Raw genomic sequence first — 19,800 nt, forward strand, 5'->3', positions numbered from 1 at the left:
CACCCCACTCACCCACAACAACATTTCTAAACGTCATATAATCAGATATGTAAACCCATACATTTATACACACACACACACACATTTATATGCCTGAAACGAGTGGCTGTTTCAGTGGCTGTTGCCTTTCTATCATCTCGACACGCTGTGCCCTTTCTCTTCTGACCTCCCACAACAACGAGGCCTTTTCGTCTACACAACTGCCGCTCTTTTTCGGCCCATTCTGTGTTGACCCTGAAGATGGTTGTGCGTTGTAGGCGTTGAGTTTGATCACCAATTTGTTTTAACAAGCAATTGAAAAGGTGTACCTACTAAAGTGTCCAATGCGCGCACACGCACTTCAATATAAGGACTTAATTCCAAGGACTGATGATCCTGTTGCAGCTACATCTCTCACCTATGAATCCCCAAATCATTATTAAAGACATGACCATGTAATTACAGTGGGAAGGGAAAAAAGGACCAGACCACATCCAACTTATGGGTTCATCCTCCGGCCTGTCAGATGTTCACCTCAATTAGCTCCACAGACTGATTCATCACAGCTCTACTGTGGCACAAGTCATTATCAGAGCGAGCTCATTTCAATTAGTAACTGTGCCTCTAATACTCAACCCCCACTGACAAGGCAGCGTGGATGAAGAGACTAGACTGGAGGGGAAAAAATGTGTGTGGAGGGGGGGGGGGGGGTAAAGGATCAGGGCAATTGAAATACAGTCAGAGAGAGAGAGAGAAAAGGGCTGTGGAAGATAAAGAGGGGGAAAGATAAAGACAGAAATAAAAAGTATGAAGCCAGACTGACACACGGACAGGCGGAGGGAGGGGGGGGGGAGAAAGGTGCATCGCTGATAGAGGGAGCAGAGGCAGTGGAGCAGGGCAGCTCTCAGACGGCTGTCTAGACAGTGTCAAGGGAGGTGTTGCTGATTAATGACGCACCAAAAACAACCCCTCCCCACCTCTGGCCCCCACCCACCTTCTATCAGCCACCCACACTCATTGGCTGTGTGTCCCTCTGTGTGTGTCGGGGACAGCGTCTCCTCCCCCCTCGCCTCCCCCCTATCCTGGGCTTACAGAAAAGGCTTTTAGCTGGCAGCGTGCTGAACCAAAGGGAATTTGGTGGTTGTTTTGGTGCAAACTGGCCCTTCATGCCCACCCAGACTTCCCACGGACTGGGCCGGAGAACGTCTCATGCGCCGTTATCAATGATACGGTCCATCGTGTTCTTCGAGCGTTTCTGGTTGTCCCAGTGCACTTCCTCCCGCCGGAGGAAGTAAGCTCCCCCATCTGGCGTGCACGCCGCCAAACAAACAGATCCCCGCCATTTGTTTGCGGTTCTGTGCTCGCGGGTCTTTGAGGACACGCCAAATGGGATTCCGTTTGGAGCGCAGCGCCACCTGTACCCGGTGCGACTTACGAGCTCCAATTCCTGGATGATCAAATATTTACAAGCAAGCAAAATGCAAATGTCAGAATCTTTGTCCCAGGATGGGATTCCTGGAACCACGTAACAATTAGACGTGGGCTCAGCCGACTGGGAAACAAAGAGGAGCTGGGAAGAGACCAGTAGAGATCCCTCTCTCTTTTTTATTCATCTGCGTTAGTCTGTACAAAGTAATATAGAAATATGTTTATGGTAACATCAGCATGTAAATCACAGCAGGCTTCAATGACTTTTTGGCCCTGAAATAATTACCTTGATTATTTACGCAGACCGGTCCGTCAGTCTGAATCTGAATATCTTGCCAACTTTACCGAACTATGGAGGAGCCTGCGCATATCTTGTATATCACATTCACTACAACCGCATTATTTTTTTTTTTCAAAAAGTTGATCCGTATTGAAAGTTGGCAAGATATTCACAGATTCTGACCTTTTTCCCAGTATTTTACAAATAGGGACCGGTCTGCGAGCTGGACGCATTGCTCTTAATGTGCCGGTAATGATGGTCCACTACGATTACCAAAGGGGGGCGTTTGTTTTTTGGCGTTTTATCTCATAATTTCGACTTTCTATCCCCTTTCTTTAGTGTGAAAATGGGCTTCTATAGTTGTGCGCGCATCAACCTGATTTGCGCTCTCGAATTTTGACGGTGATTTGCCGCCATATTATGCTGCTGCGACAATCTCACGTTATCTAGATATATTGTGTAAGTGTGGATGTAGCGCTGCTCAGAGTGAACGAGGCTGTGCTGGTGGGGCTTAGATGGGGGAAGAGGAGGAAGGATGGCAGCGGTCTTACCTCGGAGGCACCTTGTCGAGAGCTGCTGTCTGAAGGCCACAGACACCCGTCCTACACACCGAGACAGACGAGACAAAGAAAAGAAAGCGTAAGGATTTAAAGTCTAACATGAGTCATTACTAGCGTTTGAAGACGTGTTACACTCGTGTTGGATTCATTTCACTGATTGAGCTTTACAAAACAAACGTCATCAGCGCTTTCTTTATTTTATGTCTGAGACGTTTCTTTTTTTACGTGTCATCTTTAAACTGAAGACAGAAACTTTCTTCTTTAAAATAAAAAAGAACAACCTAAAGAGTAACAATTTGAGGAGGATACAAAATGCTGAAAAAGGCCGGATCCCCCTGGCTGGGAGCTGGTGCAACAAAAGGCAGCGGACAGCTCTCGTCTTTGGGGGGGAAAAAATTTCGGGATGAAAGACACTATCAAATAATTGCGGTTTCCCTTCGTCTGCATTTGAATGTTTTCTAAAAAAGGGGCACAATGAAGAGAAAAGGAAAAAAGGGGGAGGAGCGGGGGTAACATGCATGGGTCTTAGCCACTTTCTTGTGTTGCATTGGGGGCTTTTCTTTGCCACAAGTGTGCCTCTGTTTGCATAATCCTTGTTTTCATCGGAGCACTGACTGAGACGAGGGTTTGTTAGCACAGTAACGGGAGACTAAGCGATCATCCGCTTTTTCAGATACCGGTTAAATGACTTTGCATCACAGATCGCATTCTGTATCTTTGTGCGATTTGGCAACCTGCGTTTGTACGTGTTTGCGTATGTTTGTTTGAGTGTCAGCACGTCAGTGGGGTGGAGGGGGGGGGGGTTGCAGAGTCGCTGCGGTCTAGACAGCAGTGTTAGTGAATTAAACATCAAGGCCCGACAGAGTCTGGCTCTGAAGAAGTCAATTCAGCAAGTTCACCTGAACGGAAACTGGAACTGGAACAAAGAGTGTGAGGCGGTGGTGGGGTGTTGGGGGGGGGGGCATTCATCCAGTGGCAAAAACAACAAGATACAAGCCAAACCAAACAGTATTTCTATTCAGGTCGTTATCATTAGTCTGCCAGGGACTGACCTGCTGCAGGGCATGCTCGTGCCTGCGGGCCTGGCTCTGACGCGTGATGAAGGACCAGGAGGAGAGCTTGTAGTGGTTGAGCAGGCAGATGATCACCACCACCATCACAGTCATCACCACGATGATGATGACAATCTGAACGAACTCCAGTTCAGCTGCACAAACACACAAAACAAGGGAGCGGGGGTTAGCACCGGACACTGAGAAGAGGAGATGTGGGCACAAGAAAACGGACATGTCAAGAGATCATTGTGAAATTGTTTTGCGAAGCTATTACACGTCCATAATTAGACATTTGATTGGTATTAAAAGGAACTACACTCGCTGGTTTAAATCCAATTTATTGGATCGATCCCAGTTTGTGCTTTTACATGGTGAATCCTCGATGACCACCAATGTTGGTCACGGAGTCCCACAAGGTTCTGTGCTTGGACCGATTTTATTTACCCTCTATATGCTTCCTTTGGGCGACGTTTTCAGCAAAAAACACAGCATAAACTTCCATTGTTATGCAGACGATACTCAACTGTATGTCGATCAAGCCAGAAGAGACCGACCAGCTAGTTAGACTTCAAGAATGTCTTTGAGATATCAAAACTTGGATGACCTGCAACTTCCTGATGAAACTTGATAGGCCCAGAGCGCCTTCGAAGTCAGCTGTCAAGTGATGGAATTGCTCTGGTGTCAAGCAGCATTGTAAAGAATCTTCGAGTTCTCTTCAACCAGTATATGTTTTCATCTACGTATTATATATCGAAAAACAAGAGAACGCAGAAAGATTTGTTCATGCGCTTCTTACTTCTAGACTGGACTACTGTAATTCTTTGTTATCAGGCTGCTCTTGTAAATCTCTTAAGCCTCTCCATTTGATTCAGAATGCTGCAGCACGTGTATTAACAAGAACTAAGAAAAGGGATCATATTACTCCTGTATTAACTTCTCTGCACTGGCTCCCTGTTAAATCAAGAATAGATTTTAAGGTACTTCTCCTCACCTACAAGGCACTTGCTGGTGAGGCACCATCTTATCTTAAAGAGCTTGTAACGCCAGAGCCTTCAGTTATCAAGCTCCTCTTTTGTGGAACTACATTCCACTTTCAGTCCTGGGGGGCAGATTCGGTCAGCTCTTTTAAGATAAAGCTTAAAACTTTCCTCTTTGATAATTCTAATAGTTAGGGCTGGCTCAGGTTAGCCTGGACCAGCCCTTAGTTATGCTTCTATTAGGCCTAGACTGCCGGGGTCTGTCTTTTGTGCTTTCTCGCCTCGCTGGTCTTTGTAGATCGTAGATCCGTCCGGACCCTGGTCCGGACTCCTGCCTGGCCTCACAGACACCTACCACTTCTAAGACCATTGATTTTCCCATTTCTATTGCTGTAAACATTAATGCCCATCACTAACTTGGTTTCTTCACAGAGTATTTGTGCTTTCTCTCCTCACAGGTTTTCATGATTCTATCTGGATCCTGTTCCTTTCTCCTACCGTGGCCCCGCTGACACCTTCTGCTATCATCATCATCATCGTCATCATTATTATTATTATTTTAAATATTAATCATTTTTACGGTCATCGTAAACCAACATGACCTTTTCCTAAAGCCATTGTGCTTTCCCTCCCCACAGGCTTCTGTGGATGGTGGTTCTATGTGATGGTGGTTGTTCCTGCAGTGGTCCTGCCGTACACCTGGCTTACTACTCACAATTATTTGAATAATTTCTGTTATGGGAATTGAATGTGAGAATCTGACGTTCTCACTAAGGTTTCGTCCCTTTTTTCCCCATGGAATGGTTTTCATTTTTTGGGGAGTTTTTCCTGTGTCGATGTGTTTCAGGACAGAGGATGTCGCATGTGTACAGAGTGGAAAGCCCTCTGAGGCAAATTTGTAATTTGCAATTTTGGGTTATACAAAATAAAATGAAAATGAAGTAAAACCAGAGAGGTCGTTTTTTTAACTTGGGAGACAATACCTTTAAATGATTCCAAAAATAAAAGTCAAGATAAGATATTCTTACACGCTTGTCACTCGTCACAGTGGGCATGCACGCAAAGAATATACATGATACGTACACTCGTGCATCTAATTCTCACGCTGAGAGTGACGCTCATTCAAAAATTAAAAAAGGTTTGAAATAATAATAACACATGAGGTCAAACCAGAAATAAACCATTGAGTCACAACATATTGGTCCACAATAACTTCATATAATTTATACAGCTACTTGATGAAATGTAGCCATATAAATGAAATGATTCAGCGTCCAGAATCTTGGCAGATATTAAGACTGAAGATGGCGAAGTTACTGAAGAAGAAGACTTTCCCATACATTGACTGACTGCGCATTAGTGACTGGCTGTGTGAGCGCGTGTCCGCCAGCAGAGGGCGTCACAGGTCAAACTTCCTGTTGCGTGAGCCTGTGGAGTTCTCCAGAGAAGAAGCTTCAGATCACAGAAGAAAAAGATGAGTGCCGAGACTCTGGTGTCTGTTCCAGCATACAGTGGTGTCTTTGTAGACATGCTGAATAACTGAAGTCTTTTTGTTGGACACACACACACACACACACACACACACACACACACAAAAGTGCACCAGCGTCAGCGCTGATGACCTCCCAGATCTGGGCCCTGCTGAGAGGCCACGATCGCTCCCTCAGCCTCACGGGCACGTTGGCCTCTAGTCTTTTGTTTCCTCCGCTTTGTCTTTTGCTCTTTTTTTGCCTTTATTGCCACTTACCCCTCCATCTTTTCCTCCAAGCAAAACCCTCCACCCTCGTCTTTCTCTCCCACATGTACTCTCCAAACTCTTCCAGCTTTTATTAAATCTTGCATTCCTCTCTCGCCCACCATATTTCTGTCTGTGTTTCTTCTATTTCACCATTGTTTCCCACTTCCTCCCCCCCTTCAGTCTGAGACTCTTGTCCAGGTTGTTTCTGAGCAGAACTCTTGAACTTGTCTGGTCTTGGCACCCAGTCTGACCTCTGACTCACATCTTACTCACTGCTGGGACACTCATTTATCGTGTTGATAGAGTCTGTCCTTATGTGTTCAAGCAAGCTCTGTGAGACCAGCGACAGACACAATGCAAACCTCTGCATATTTTGTAATGCAACTCTAAAGACAAGAGGAGCGGCAGGTACCTACAAGAAAAGGATATGTAGGAAAACCCCACCGCAAAGGAAAGAAAAAATAACAAGGAAAAGAGAAAAAGGAAATAAGCAGGACGCACATGTTTTCCCAGCCTGTGTAGTCGTGCCCAGTTTATTCATCAGCAGCAGGGTGGGTAAGGCGGAAACATAAACCCACCCAAACCTGCCTCTGCCCACACCACAGCAGCCACAGGGGGGGTGGGGGGGGTTCGGGTAGGACAGAGAGGAAGACAGCCAGCTCGCACATACCACATGAGAGGGGGGGGATCATACGCCACTGGATGCTGTGAAGCCAGCAAAACCAACCGACCTTAACCACCGAGGAGGGGCTGAGTGCCAAACAACGACTCACGAGCTCCACCACCGTTCCTCTGGAGATGATGAGACGATGAGTGAGGTGGTGGTGCGTTAGGTAAACAACAAATGACTGGAACCCGTCTGATTAATAAAACACCACCAAAAGAAAGAAAAAGTGTCCAGACATTTAAAACAAAGTTTCTTTTACAAGCTGTTCATCACAAGATGACCTACCTAATGTGAAACAGGCAGGAGATCTGCACCAAGCTCGTAGAGCCAAATTCACCTAACAAGCCCGCGAAAGGATGAAGTACACATTTATTTTAGAGGCGAGCGCTCTGAATACCCGACATGACCCTTTACCCACTGGCTTACTTCAGGGCAGGTGAAAAAAACTCATCCCGCTGGTTTCCAATCATTATGTCCATGGAACCATTAAAGCCAAGCAATGCAGTCTCGTGACTCCTTCTCAGTGGTCTTGTGAAGGTAGAACTCAAGTATTGAGTATTAAAAGTTCTGACCCATTTGAGAATCTGGTCGAGAACCTTCACAAATGTTCTTCTCTGTTCTGTAGACCGAGGATCTAAAGTAAATTCCTGAGGAAAATACAGCTACACAATGCTACGGCAATCCAACCGAGCGTTGTCGATATACAAGTATTATCCTCTGGGGACCATAAATGTCTGTACACGTTCCCACTGCAATAGTTGTTGCTATTTCACTCTGGCCAAAGAGACGGATAGAGTTACATGCTGCGAGTGCCGCTAAAGGCAATTAGTGAAAGTCAGAGAGAACAAACCCAATTGTAATTATTTTCTATCTAATGTGGCCTCTCAGCCCGATGATGCTGTTGGCTGTTTGAGCTCCCTGCACTCAGCCCAAAGTGCACTGAGGGAAGCTCTCGTTCAGAGAACAATCTTCTGGGAAAGCTGGTCAACCCGGCCCTTCTGGAAGGCTATCGGATAGATATCACACACGTCGCATTCAAATCAGGCTCCACGCTGACGTTTTTTACTCCTCAAGGAAAATAAAAGCAATCGTGGCTAACGGACAATCCCCAGAACATCGAGGAGGAAGGAAGCCCGGGGAGGAGGAGTTGAGAAGGGAGGAAGGATGTGTGGGAAGGAGGAGAGGCCTATCCTGCCAGTATGCACCTGGTTCCGCCTCTGCACAGGCCAGAGATCCGAGTGTGTGCGTGCGTGCGTGCTGGCAGTCTGCATGACCAGCACTGGTCTGATGTTATTACAACACTAATCCACTTGTCAAAACAATATCAGCCCGGCGTCTGCAGCGCCCCTATTCCGTCGGCAGGCTGAATAATTTTGTGTTGCAAGCCGCCCGCCCCACGGCTTAATTTTTCTGCTGTGGTGAAGAGAGACAGAGAGCGATAGAGAGAGAGAGGAGAGGCCATTGAGTTTGTTTGAACCATGCAAACGTAAGCGGTCAGACCACACTGCTACCCTTTCAAACATCTGTAGACATTTACTGAAGCATCACTTATCTTTTCAGGTTGTCAGAGTTTGCAGCAGCTGCAGCACTTTTTCAAGAAGAAAAAAGGTTTAAATAGATTCGGAGGACCAACTACCTGAGGTCAGTTGTTGTATATCACAAGCTACTGAAAGCTATTTCATCCAGTTTTCTTTCAGGCTAAATAATAAAGTGCACATGTACACACGACGCAGAGTACATGTCTATACGTCTGGTCTGCGCTGCCTTTGTTGGGTTTGAGAGGAGTAGTGTAGGTTGGTCATGGTTGGGACTACGAGGCCTCCGGGTTCTTGTACACTGTGAGCTTTGACTACACAATGGCGCAGACTTTGAATCGGTCCGTGAAGCACAGTATGCATCGGTCGCCTTTATTTACACACAGAAGCTCAGAAGTCTCTTTTGACATATTTTTTTCTTCATTATGTAACCTAACCTCAAAAAATATATTGAAATCCAAATGCATTTCAGAAGAATGGTAAAATAATTGTTGTTGGGACACAAACTGCGTACAATATTAGTATAATAATACACTCAACTTAAACAAGTAAAATAAAGGATTATTGGTATGAATTTGTTAGTAGTGAGACAGACAGACACGGAGTTATGGGAGCCGTGTTCTCTGACCTGCACAGGCAAAAGCCAAACACTGAAAGCAGCATGAAGAGCGTGTGTGCACATAGTGGCACAATGATCCTTGCCATTAATAACGGCAATAACAACAACAACAAACGGTTTCTAGTCATTTGGGTGATTTGTGGTCATATTTCCTCAGAATTCTAGATATGTACCCGCTAACATTAATGCTGGAGAGAAACCTTCTGTGACTAACGAGGGCGTAGATGCTTACCCGGTTTGGCCCTGAAATTAAATTAAGGCTAATGACTATCTATAGAGACTGCTCACACTCAGCTGGGGCCTCCAACATTGTTATCGCTCGATAAACTCAGCGTCGGAGCTCGGATGACCTTGGACACTTCCGTGAGAAAAAACCAGGGCCTGGCTGGTTTTGGATTGCACAAAAGGAGCAGCCAGGAGAATGTGCTCCACGGTTTGGAAGTGGATGCGTGCTGACAGCGGGGCCGGGGGAACGGCTCGCTAGCTGCTTGCTAATTCAGCTTCTCCCTCTCAGAGCAGAGAGGGAAGGAGCTCCGACTATCTCGCAGCCCAGCGGCACGCAGCAGCTGCTTGTGGAAACGCTGACACTGGCCCTGCTCCGGGAGGGGGGGAGGGACCAACCCCCCAAATGACTTTTCTCCCCCTCTGCAGTCATTTCCTGTTTCCCGCAGTCGTAAAAATGAAGAAATAAATGACTGTTCCCGCACCTGTCAATCAAAACTGCACTTTACTGTGAGATGCAGTACTTCCTGTTGAGGAACAGAGGAAGTGTTACAAAAGCGCTGCGTAATAGTCCTGAACTCTCGACCCGCGGGTTTGCTTCTTACGTCTGTATTGGTTGTAAGATAATACAAGTCAAATAAGAGAGACACGGACAGATTCCAAAAAGAGGACGCTTGCTTCACTCTCCCACTCCTGCAGCCCAGAGAGCTCCAGCACTCGCGCACACACACACGCGCGCGCACGCACACCCCTGTCTGCTATTACTGCCGTTGCTATGGTAACCCCTGGGCACAGCGCTGCGATCAGCAGGGCCCGGTAGCAGCCGAGGGCGCCTTTGCAGCGACCTGGCTGGCACACACACACACACACACACACACACACACACACAAAAAAAGTGTGCACGGCAGCGAGAATGCGAGAGCACTCTTAAAAAAAAAAAAAAGACTGGCACACTTTGAGGGAAGCAGAGTGTGTTTGTTAATGAAGGGAAGGAAAGAGTGAGGAGAGATGGAGCAGAGAGAGAAAATGACACTCACACACAGACAGACACACACTCCACCTCCCCCAGGAGACATGCACTGTAACGTCTAGACGGGTGGTATCAGCCTGGCAGCAACAGTCTCTCTCGACTACAGCGAGTGTGTGTGTGTGTGTGTGTGAGACACAGCATGTAGTAGATATCAGCCTAGTTACAGCAGCCCTCCTCTACTAGTCATTCAGTCTATACATGGAAAGAAATGGTGTGTGTGTTGCAGTGAGTAGGATACTAGCACATTAGACAGGTATCTCGAGGTCAGGGGCGACATGGAGACAGTGAGGAGGGAGATACTCAGAGAGAGAGAGAAAGGTGCCAGACATGCTATGGGGGGCTCGTGGGCAACAAGAGAACAAACAATTAAAGCTCTGTCTCTTTTCTCCACTCCTGCTTCCTGTCTCTCATCCATCCATCCATCCCTTCTTCTCTCGCTCACACAGCACAGGGAGGAATGAGGCAGCTCGTCTCTGCTTCACCCCAGAGACTAAATGGGAGGGAAAAAGCAGAACTACTTCTAGCTTGTGCATAGGGACGGGAGACATTCCGCCACGTTTCCATTTCACCACTTGAAACAGGAAAAAGCAGCCAAATGTTGCACGCCAGCGCTTTTTATAGTAGAGCTTCGAAGGATAATCACGGTATATGGCAACTTACTTTTTTTGGCGTGGCAGTTGGCAGCTTTGTTAGCACACTATAGCTCAAAGTTGAACCAAGCAAATGAAAAATGAATATGGATTGACTGGTCTGATCACCTGACCGCTCACATGCCTTGCTACATTGGACTCACATTCACAGAATTTTGCAATGAATTCACTCTTAAGAAAAAAAATGCCTGATATTCCTCTTCTTTCAGATAATTGAAAGGATTACATTCATCTACAATGCAGCAGATTCACAAGCATGTTGGAGAACTACGGACGCCTACAACTAACGTGAAAAACACGTTGGGTTTGTTCCTTCTGGGCCACTGTAGAGAGACGCTGCTCCCGGTGTGGATGTGAAAACACAATTATACTAAGATTTGGGGTTATTAAACCATGATGGAAACATAGTTTTGTGCTCATTCTAAAGCAGTTCTGCTTGTTGCTGATGCGCTTTATCTCGTCCGACTCCCTGCTGCGTCCAGCACGTGCTCACTCGACATGCATCTGCAGTTATGGCCAAATGAATGCTGATTATTGCTGAGGTAGCCCCCCCGTGTTGAGAACTCCTTGATGAGCCCAGCAGATGAATCCCACTTTGGCTAAAAGAAACCCAACTGCTGGCCATATCGTCTCCACCCACACCCCTGCTCTGTGATAACATATCATAAATATCACAATGTAGTCAAATAGCATCAATATTCCACGGATGTAATATTCATGAAGAGCAGTGAAGCACTGAGAGGGGGTAGCGGTGTTTAAAGGGTTCATCGCTCAGATGGCTGCTTCAACATTTCACACACAGTAGTCTCTCAGGTGTGTGTGTGTACATTATCAGAGCCAGACAGACAGGAGAGCGTCTAGACACCTCTAACCCCCCTCCCCCGCAGAGCCCAGACTGAATACACTCTCCCCGAGTAATTGAACCAGACCCAAGGGTCAGCGGGGTCAGGGTTGAAGTGAGTGTGTGTGTTGTTGAACAGGGTCGACCATGGTTAGTGTGAATGAGTGTGGGACTGTGGGGGTTATTGTGCATTCTGTATGGATGTATGAGCCATCCTCAGTCATGAGGGATTCTGTTTGTGTAGCTGCTCTTTGCGGATCAGATTTTTATTTTAAAAGGACATCAGACAGCCTGAGCCACTGTTTCTACACACGCTTGTGGCAAATGAACGCGGGCGAAAGGCGATCAGTCCGAACATAAAACGACAACGACCTGGATCCACAGCCCTGCGATTACCTCTACAAGCAACAAGCAAAGGGCCATAAACGCTGATGGAAACAGCGCCATGACAGCGAAGGTTATAGCTGGTAGTAAATGGGGGTAGTAGGCATCCGACAGCGCTTTGCTACAGACCATAATAACCCCGAGTGGGTTACGAGGGGTGTGCGAGGATGGGCTTTAACCTGGGGGAGCTCTGATAGCGACTGGGAAAGCGTCTCTTACATACGCATCATCATCATCATCATCATCTAGCAGGCACAGGGCAGTGGGCTGTTGTGAGAGGGTTAGTGGTAGGGTGCACACATAAAAACGCCAACAAGCAGATCCACACGGCTTCTCCTTCACAAACCGACGATAGAGTAGATTACCTTTTAGTTTGAGTCAAAAGAGGGAGATCCATTTGTGGGACAGAGCGACGGACTCTTCTTTTACTTCTGGGCAGTTTTCCTACATGAGAATTCTGACCGTTCAACGCTGCGGTTTCTGTAGGCCACAAAGTCCCCAAGTCAGAACCAGTGCTACAGGGAAACCGATGATGTTCTTATTGTCAGCTTACGAAGAAACTAACAAGAAATCAACTCTACCGACAACGACCGCGGAAGTTATTGACGATCCGAACAGCAAAATGAAAACAAGAAAAGAGGCTATGAAAATAATTCTGCACTGCATTTTTCTGCAGGTCAACATCAAAAGCAGGACAGGAAAAGGTAAAAGAAATCATGCTGGAGGGGGCGGGGGGGATAGAAGTAGCACGTAGCGGACCGCAAGAGATTTTGGACACTGAGAGGAGACGGGATGCAAGGATTGGAGCTAGGGGAGGAGGGAAGGAGGGGAGAAGTCGGCGGGGAGACAGAGGTGAAAACAGACAGATGTTAAAAGGCAGACGAACAACAAAGCGTCTCATCTCAGAGAGGAAACAACAAAAACAGCAGTGGACGAAAAAAGAAGATCAAGAGGAGGAATGGAAGGAGGCGGAATCGAGTGGTGTTTCTCTCCCTCCGCCTGTCTGTCTACTTCCTTGCGCATTTAATAAGAACCCCCACCCCCCTCCCCTCCACCCCCACACAAAACCACACACCTCACCCCCACAGGAGAGGTGATGTCACTGGGTGTCTCTATTGTGGGTTTAGGTTTTTAGGCCGCGAACACCTCCCAGACAGAACGTACGCCGAGTAATGCAGCGAAGCTCTATGTGGCCGCAAGACAGCGGGGGGCGGGTGGGGGGACGTGGGACGTGGGTGGGAGAGCTCAGGAAGACATGATGGGATTACAAAAACAGACTGGATAATGACGATGATAATAATAGTTGGCCGCAGAGTCCCAGCGAGGGACTTACTGGTGGTCCCTGTGGACAGAAGCAGCAGCAGAGTCAGACGTTTAATACCGCACGGGTCTTTCTTGGTTCTGGTTCTCCTGGTCCTCCCTTTCCTCCATCATGCCCAGGAATGCGAGGTGGTTTGCCAGGCGGGGCGGGGCGAGGGGTTACGCCCTTGGGCTTTAGGCGTGGAATTGGTCCGGGTAGCGCCGTGGCCAAGCATTCGTAATAACTCATGGAAACAGCCGATCTTCTCTCAGATTGTTTTCCTATGGAGGTCACGTAGAGGATCACGATTAAACTACCACCGGTTCAGAACGAGATACAAATTACAGAATGCCAGAAACGCTCAGAGCGTTTTACAACTCATGGACATTTCAAAAATATATTGAAATAGTCAATGGCAAAAGGTAATTGAAGCCCCTTTTTACACCTCACCAAGAAACAAAGAAAATAATTGGCCTCCCCCTCTGGTGTGTAATTACACCCAGTCTGTTTGTAACAACTAAAATTGAATCTGCTCAGCTGCTTTTTGTTTTTTTCAATCTCTGGTTTCCATTTTGAGAAAAAGGTGCCACCTCAAAGGCAACATATGCTTGCGTAGCATTTTATTCGGCAATGACTCACTATCGAACATCCTCTCTCCCCCTTCTCCTCCTTCCTCTCTCCGTATGTCCATCACTTGAACTCTCCTCTCACTCTGCTCCACAATCCATCCATTGCTTTTTCTTTTATCATTTCTTCATCCTCTCTGCTGTCTCCCACCTTCCCTCCCACTTCCTCCAATTTCTCACATGGAGCCGTGTAAACGCGTCTTCCACATGCGGTCTCAACGCGCCGAGCCAACAGAGCACCCCCGCCCCCAGGATTAGTGACAAGGCCCAGCCCCAATATATAGGCCTAACCAGCCCTAATGTGTGTATATTATATATTATAATTAGGGCTGGGCCTATACACCGGTTAACTGCTCACCGCCGAGGGCGTAGCTACTTGTCTTAAGCGACTTACAAGATGGTCATAACCACAATAAACCACAACTAGCGCTCTTTAACAGGATAAAACACCACGACACAACAGTTTGACACATCAACAATTTGTAACACTGATAATGTATAGTGCTATAGAGAAAAATGAAAGATAAAACGGAAGTTCGGGTGAGAAAATAATAAACTCCCCCCCCCCCCCTTGCTGGAACACTCGCTGTGACCGCGGGCCGAACTTTGGTGCGGTGCTGAGCAACAGCTGCCGACTAAACAGGGGAAACCACAGAATAAGAAAAAAGAGGACGACGGCGAGGGGGGGAGGGGGGTGAAGCAATGCTGGTGGTGTTTGGAAGATGACCAGGATGTTTAAGCTTGCTTCAGGAAGGACAGAGGTATAAATAGACCTGGGGCGGGGGGGTGGAGAGGGTTTAAACTGAGCGGAGGATAGTTAGATATGGAGAGCAGCGAGTGTCTTATGAGAAAATAAAAATAGTCCTCTGGGTTAAAGAGCATCCGGGATGCTGCGGCGGCACAGTACCTCTTTTCCTTTCCCCGCTTCCCTTTCATTGAAGCAGTGAGGTGAAGGACTTCAAATGTTTAGTGCCGGGGTCAGACATTAGGGTCAACGCTTTATTTCAGCATTGTCCGAAAGGGGTCCAACACAGTTGTGTGGAGTGACCTCTCCCATCTTAACTGGGGAAAAATGATGACAATAGATTTTCTGCAAAAAAAAAAAAAAGAGCAGCTTAACAGCTGAAATCTGTCTCCGATGAAAGCATCCAATCCTCACATGAGAAGCAATGTTTGTCGTGACTAAAATGATCGTTCAATATGTAGATAAACGCTCTGGGCATTAACTAATTGATTAATGCTTAGAGCTCTAACTCACTCACACAAGTGTACGAGACATGAAATGCAAAGGATGAGTTATCGACACTGAACAAACAGGCCCATTTATGGATGAATGGAATTACTGTCGTTATTGTCGCCTTAGAGAAAGGCTTCATCAGCACGCCATGTCTAGACTGCTACCCGATTGTGCTGGAGACACAAATCATTGATTGCATTCGCAGTGTATTGTTACAAGGTCATGTGCCGGTTTCCTGTGTTGTCGACAATGCTCGATTTGTGAGAAACTACGAGAAGTGTAACTTCCACTGAATATGTTTTGTTGGGGGGTTTGGACACATTCTCTCATTCAATGAGAAAGTGTGTCCAAACTTCTGACTAAGTAGATCCAAGTAAAATCATTAGGTGTGTGTATATCCTGCACCTCCATGGAAGCTTAACGATCATGGCTAAAAGTTCTAAAAAGGTTACTCAAAGATGTCCTCTTTGCAGAACAACACAGAAATATAAAACTTGTTAAAATTCTTTCATTTATTTACAATAAAATGGCAAACAATGTAATCTATAAATCCAAGAGTTTTTTTGTGACTATATGGTTTTGTAATGCAGACATAATGAGTAAGGGAGTAAATGACTCTACGGTAAAGCAGCCTTTAAAACCAGGTAACCACAGAACGTATGCAGAGGATAACTGGTCTCATACAACAATGTTTATTGACATAAATTCAATACATTGCCTAATTTAGTAGTACTTTTTTGTAGCCTTTCTTCTGTAAAACCTCTCATGTGTCGGACGTTGTGTTAATGTTTAGCTTTGCAGAGGACTTCTCTCGTAGGAACTTGGAAGTTTGCTTTCTAGAGTTGGCACCAAGTCTCGTCTCCCCCGTCGTCAAGTCTTTGTTGCCTTCTCTCCTGCACTCCTCCCCTCCACCTACGCAACCTTCTTACTTCTATTCTCCGTAGAGCGCTCCACTCGGGGAGTTCAGCTCACGGCGAATAGTCACACACACAATATCTGTAGCGCGTCCTTCTCTGGCAGTGGCTTTACCTTTAGGCCAAGAGTCGGGTCCAGATTATTGGGGTTGTACATCTGAGCCCCAATAACTGGACCACCTCGAGAAACGTCTGTCAGTGAGATGTTTTTAAAACACGACACAATTACTCTTGACAGGAGGAAAATCTGGTTGAGGCTCTCGTTAAACAGGAGACGTTTGGTTGAGGCTGATATTCACAGCCATTCAATGCTGTATGGAGCTGCAGTCACACACACACACACACACACACAACGCCAGTTTCTTATGAGGGAGTATAAACTCTTCCCATTAAGAATCCTGTCTCATGAAAATATAATTGCAGTAAATGAGGAGCCCAGAGTGCAGCACAAGTGTTTATGGGAGGAATCCTTATTACAATCGCACACAGAATCAAAAAGCAGCTTCTCTCTTTTTGAAGGATTTGGAATTCACAGGTAAAAGGCATCGCTCACAGGACAATGTCTTGGCGGGCCGGGGGCCCTTTTCACCCTGGCGCAGACCCTTGCAAAGGGAGCTTCGCTCAGGCTAATCCGACTGACAGATGGGGAAGCTCCTAGGTGAGCGATGGCGGGGGCGGAAGTGTTGCGATGGCGGCCTGGATGGCACACGGGTGCCGCGACTGTGACCTATATTAATAATTCACCAGCAGCCGCGGCTGCTTCAGGAGGAAAGATCAGGGACGGGAGGCCGGCAGAGTCTTCCGCTCCATTCCACATTCTACATCGTCGATATAAATATATCTCCATGGTTGGTGAGGAAAGGCTGCATGTGTGGTCATTGTGTGAACTTCAAAAACTGGCCACTTGAAGTCAAGTCAAGTCAAATATTTCCAGTAAGCCAACATAATAGTCTCTTCAGCTTTTATCGTACATTATCTAGCTATTTTTTCCATGACAACCAGACTCAAGCTGCCACAAATGCTTTAAAGTTGTATTATTAGGAGCAAGCTAACATTCTGTAGAGTAATGCATGCGGTTCAAAGTATCGTGTCAGTAAAAAGAAAAGGCTACCAATGGTGTGGCTCTGCTAAATTGACTGTAACCTTGTTGCTCACTGATAGAGCGCAATGGTACATAGACAATAAATCAGCATATTCAGCATTTTTACTATTATTTGGATTGTCATATTTGTTTTACCAATTACTAAAATAACAATCTAATAAAAAATGCACTACTCCATTGAAAGCATAAAAGAATTAGATGCTACCATGGTGACGTCGCCCATTGGTTTGTGGAGTGCAGTTTTCAAGCTTTTTGCAACCTGTAAACGGAAGTTACCATATTTGGAGTGCCAAGGAGTAATGTAGAGACGGCGTATGCCACTGTGGTAACTGCAGCGACCTGTCAATCACAGTAGCCCCGCCCTAAAGCTGCAGCTTCATGGTCTATTTGACTAAATGATGATGATACTCGAAGATCATTAAAACTCTTGTTTACTGAGGGAACAAATCAAGAGACAAGTAGAGACATTTTCTCATTGACTTCTATACAATCTGACTCCTTTTTGCAAACAGAGTCGTCGCCCCCTGCTGGTCACTAGAGACTATATACGTTTTAGGACAATTCCACGTTGGCATCACTTTAAAAAAAAATCCAGCTCGAAGATGCTTTTTCTTGGCTTTTTGTCTGCAATGTTGAGCAGACCGACAAGAACGCCAGCTCATTTAAATTAGGATGCTTGATAGCAGAGATAGCAAGACAATGCCACTCAAACACTTTTCATAACAAGCATTAGATACATCTTGGTTCTCCCAATTAGGCTGAAGGGGGGGGGAGGGAGGAGGAGGAGGAGAGGAAACTGATGAAGAGGAGGAGAGGAGAGCTGCTGTGTTATGGTTGGGGGGTTGGGAGTCAAAGAGATAGACCAGACAGCCTCGATCTCCCTCTGACCCCCTGTCTGAGTCTATGAGGGTGTGTGTGTGTGTGGGCGTGTGTGTCTGTGTGTCCCCCCCAGCCAGACAATACAGCAGGGCCCTGTGCCTGATTGGGGTCAGCTGGTGGCTGCTTAGGGGAGAGGAGATGAGGAGGGGGTAGTAGGTATCAGACACCGCTGTCTGACTTGTGCTGTCTGGGTGGAGAGAGAGCGGAAGGGGGGGGGACATTCTCCTCGTTCTGATTTGCCACATGGCTCCCGACTGAACTGAAATGTAAAAACTTTAGTAGTGAGTCAGCGTTTTTGGCATTTTCAAGTTCCATCTCAATGAAAGTGAATTGTTTTCAATTGGTTTTCGGTTAGATGCCATTAAAACACAGTATGAAAACTCCACCAGTTTTTTCATCTTAAAAAGGGCGTTTGCTAATCACAAGTCGGCCACCACCGGTTCTGAAAAGATAAAATGACTATTACATCCGGCCTATTTTTTACTCTTCTTTGATACAGCATGATGCGTTTAGTAAATAATGGTCCAGTAAAATGGAGCACAAAGAAAAGTATACTTTAGGGCGGGCTTACTTTGATTGACAGGTCATTACCAGAGCCTTTTTTTCTGGGGTCTCGGTGTCACTCCTCGTTAGTCCAGATATTGTCAATTCTGTTCACTGGTTAAAAAAAGAAAATGCAGAACTCCAGTCTTCAACACGTCAGTCCACAAACTGAGGGGTCACAATGACGGCGTCCACTTCTTTTCTACATTCCATGGTCAACACGCTGCCTAGTCCATCATCAGCTTGCTGGCGGTCTTGTATTAGTTCGTAGTAGGGGTGTAACGATTCATCCACTGAATCGATTAATCGATTTATATCGCAAATCGGCATTCCGGAGGACGTATATCGATTACAAATTGATTGAAATGGTACATAATCGATTATATCGATACTTGGAAAGTGCACATTGGATTTGTTTGTTTGTTAGCACTTTAGACACGTTAAACGTTACTCGATTCAGTCTGCCTGTCTGTGACGTCATCAGTACGCAGCGGCAGCCGCGCGAAACTCGGAACAACAACAACAAAACACAGCGTGGAGGAGACGACTGCAAGCGAGACATTTACAAACCAACTTATTGATCCAGCGCGTTGAAACATTTTGGCTTTTGCAAACACGGAGGTGTTCTAATAAGTCGGTCACTGTTTGTAGAATATGTAGAAGCCAAATAAAAAACCACGGAAACGAGACGAATCTTTCCGGCCGTCTACTAAGGCGCCGTGGGATTAAACAACGGCGACAGTCAGGACCTCTAGCAGCGTCACCGCTGCAGCAGCAGCAGGTAACTGCAGCTCTGCAGACACCTCGGGCCTCGCCAGCACCAAACTCAACATCACAGTAACAATTGCCAAGTTTATCTGTAAAGACATGCGACCCTACAATGTGGTACATCAGGGGTTCTGTAAATTGATCCAAACATTGTGTAATTATTGTGTAATGTTTACATTGAAAATGGCAATTGATTCAAATAAAAGGTTAATACATTTGCCATTAATTGTTGTTTGCTTGTTTATAATATCCATAATTAATTTAAACCTGATTTCCTTACAAGAAACAACAGGGATCTTGGAAACTGCCTGCACTGTCCAGTAAAGTTACTGAATCGAATCGTTCTAAATTAACCCAGATCGTCAATGAATTTAATCGGCAACCATGAATCGCGATTCGAAGTTAAAATGAATCGTTACACCCCTAGTTCGTAGCCTTCTGCCAATTTAGGCTTTAGAGATCATAA

General features: G+C 46.1%; 1 protein-coding gene across 3 annotated transcripts in view; it reads right to left on the bottom strand.

Annotated features, from left to right (window-relative positions):
- The window catches only part of LOC120810460 (low-density lipoprotein receptor class A domain-containing protein 4), a 163,499-nt gene that overhangs the window by 1,426 nt on the left and 142,273 nt on the right, over positions 1-19,800 (bottom strand). For all 3 annotated transcript variants that reach the window (XM_040164988.2, XM_078095587.1, XM_078095588.1), the window contains 2 exons: positions 3,300-3,454; positions 2,239-2,289 (listed from right to left, as the gene is read on the bottom strand). In XM_040164988.2, the coding sequence (XP_040020922.2) occupies positions 2,239-2,289; positions 3,300-3,454 (206 nt within the window). The remainder of the gene's footprint in view (positions 1-2,238; positions 2,290-3,299; positions 3,455-19,800) is intronic.

This window comes from Gasterosteus aculeatus, chromosome 20, assembly GCF_964276395.1.
Source record: "Gasterosteus aculeatus chromosome 20, fGasAcu3.hap1.1, whole genome shotgun sequence".
Taxonomy (NCBI): domain Eukaryota; kingdom Metazoa; phylum Chordata; class Actinopteri; order Perciformes; family Gasterosteidae; genus Gasterosteus; species Gasterosteus aculeatus.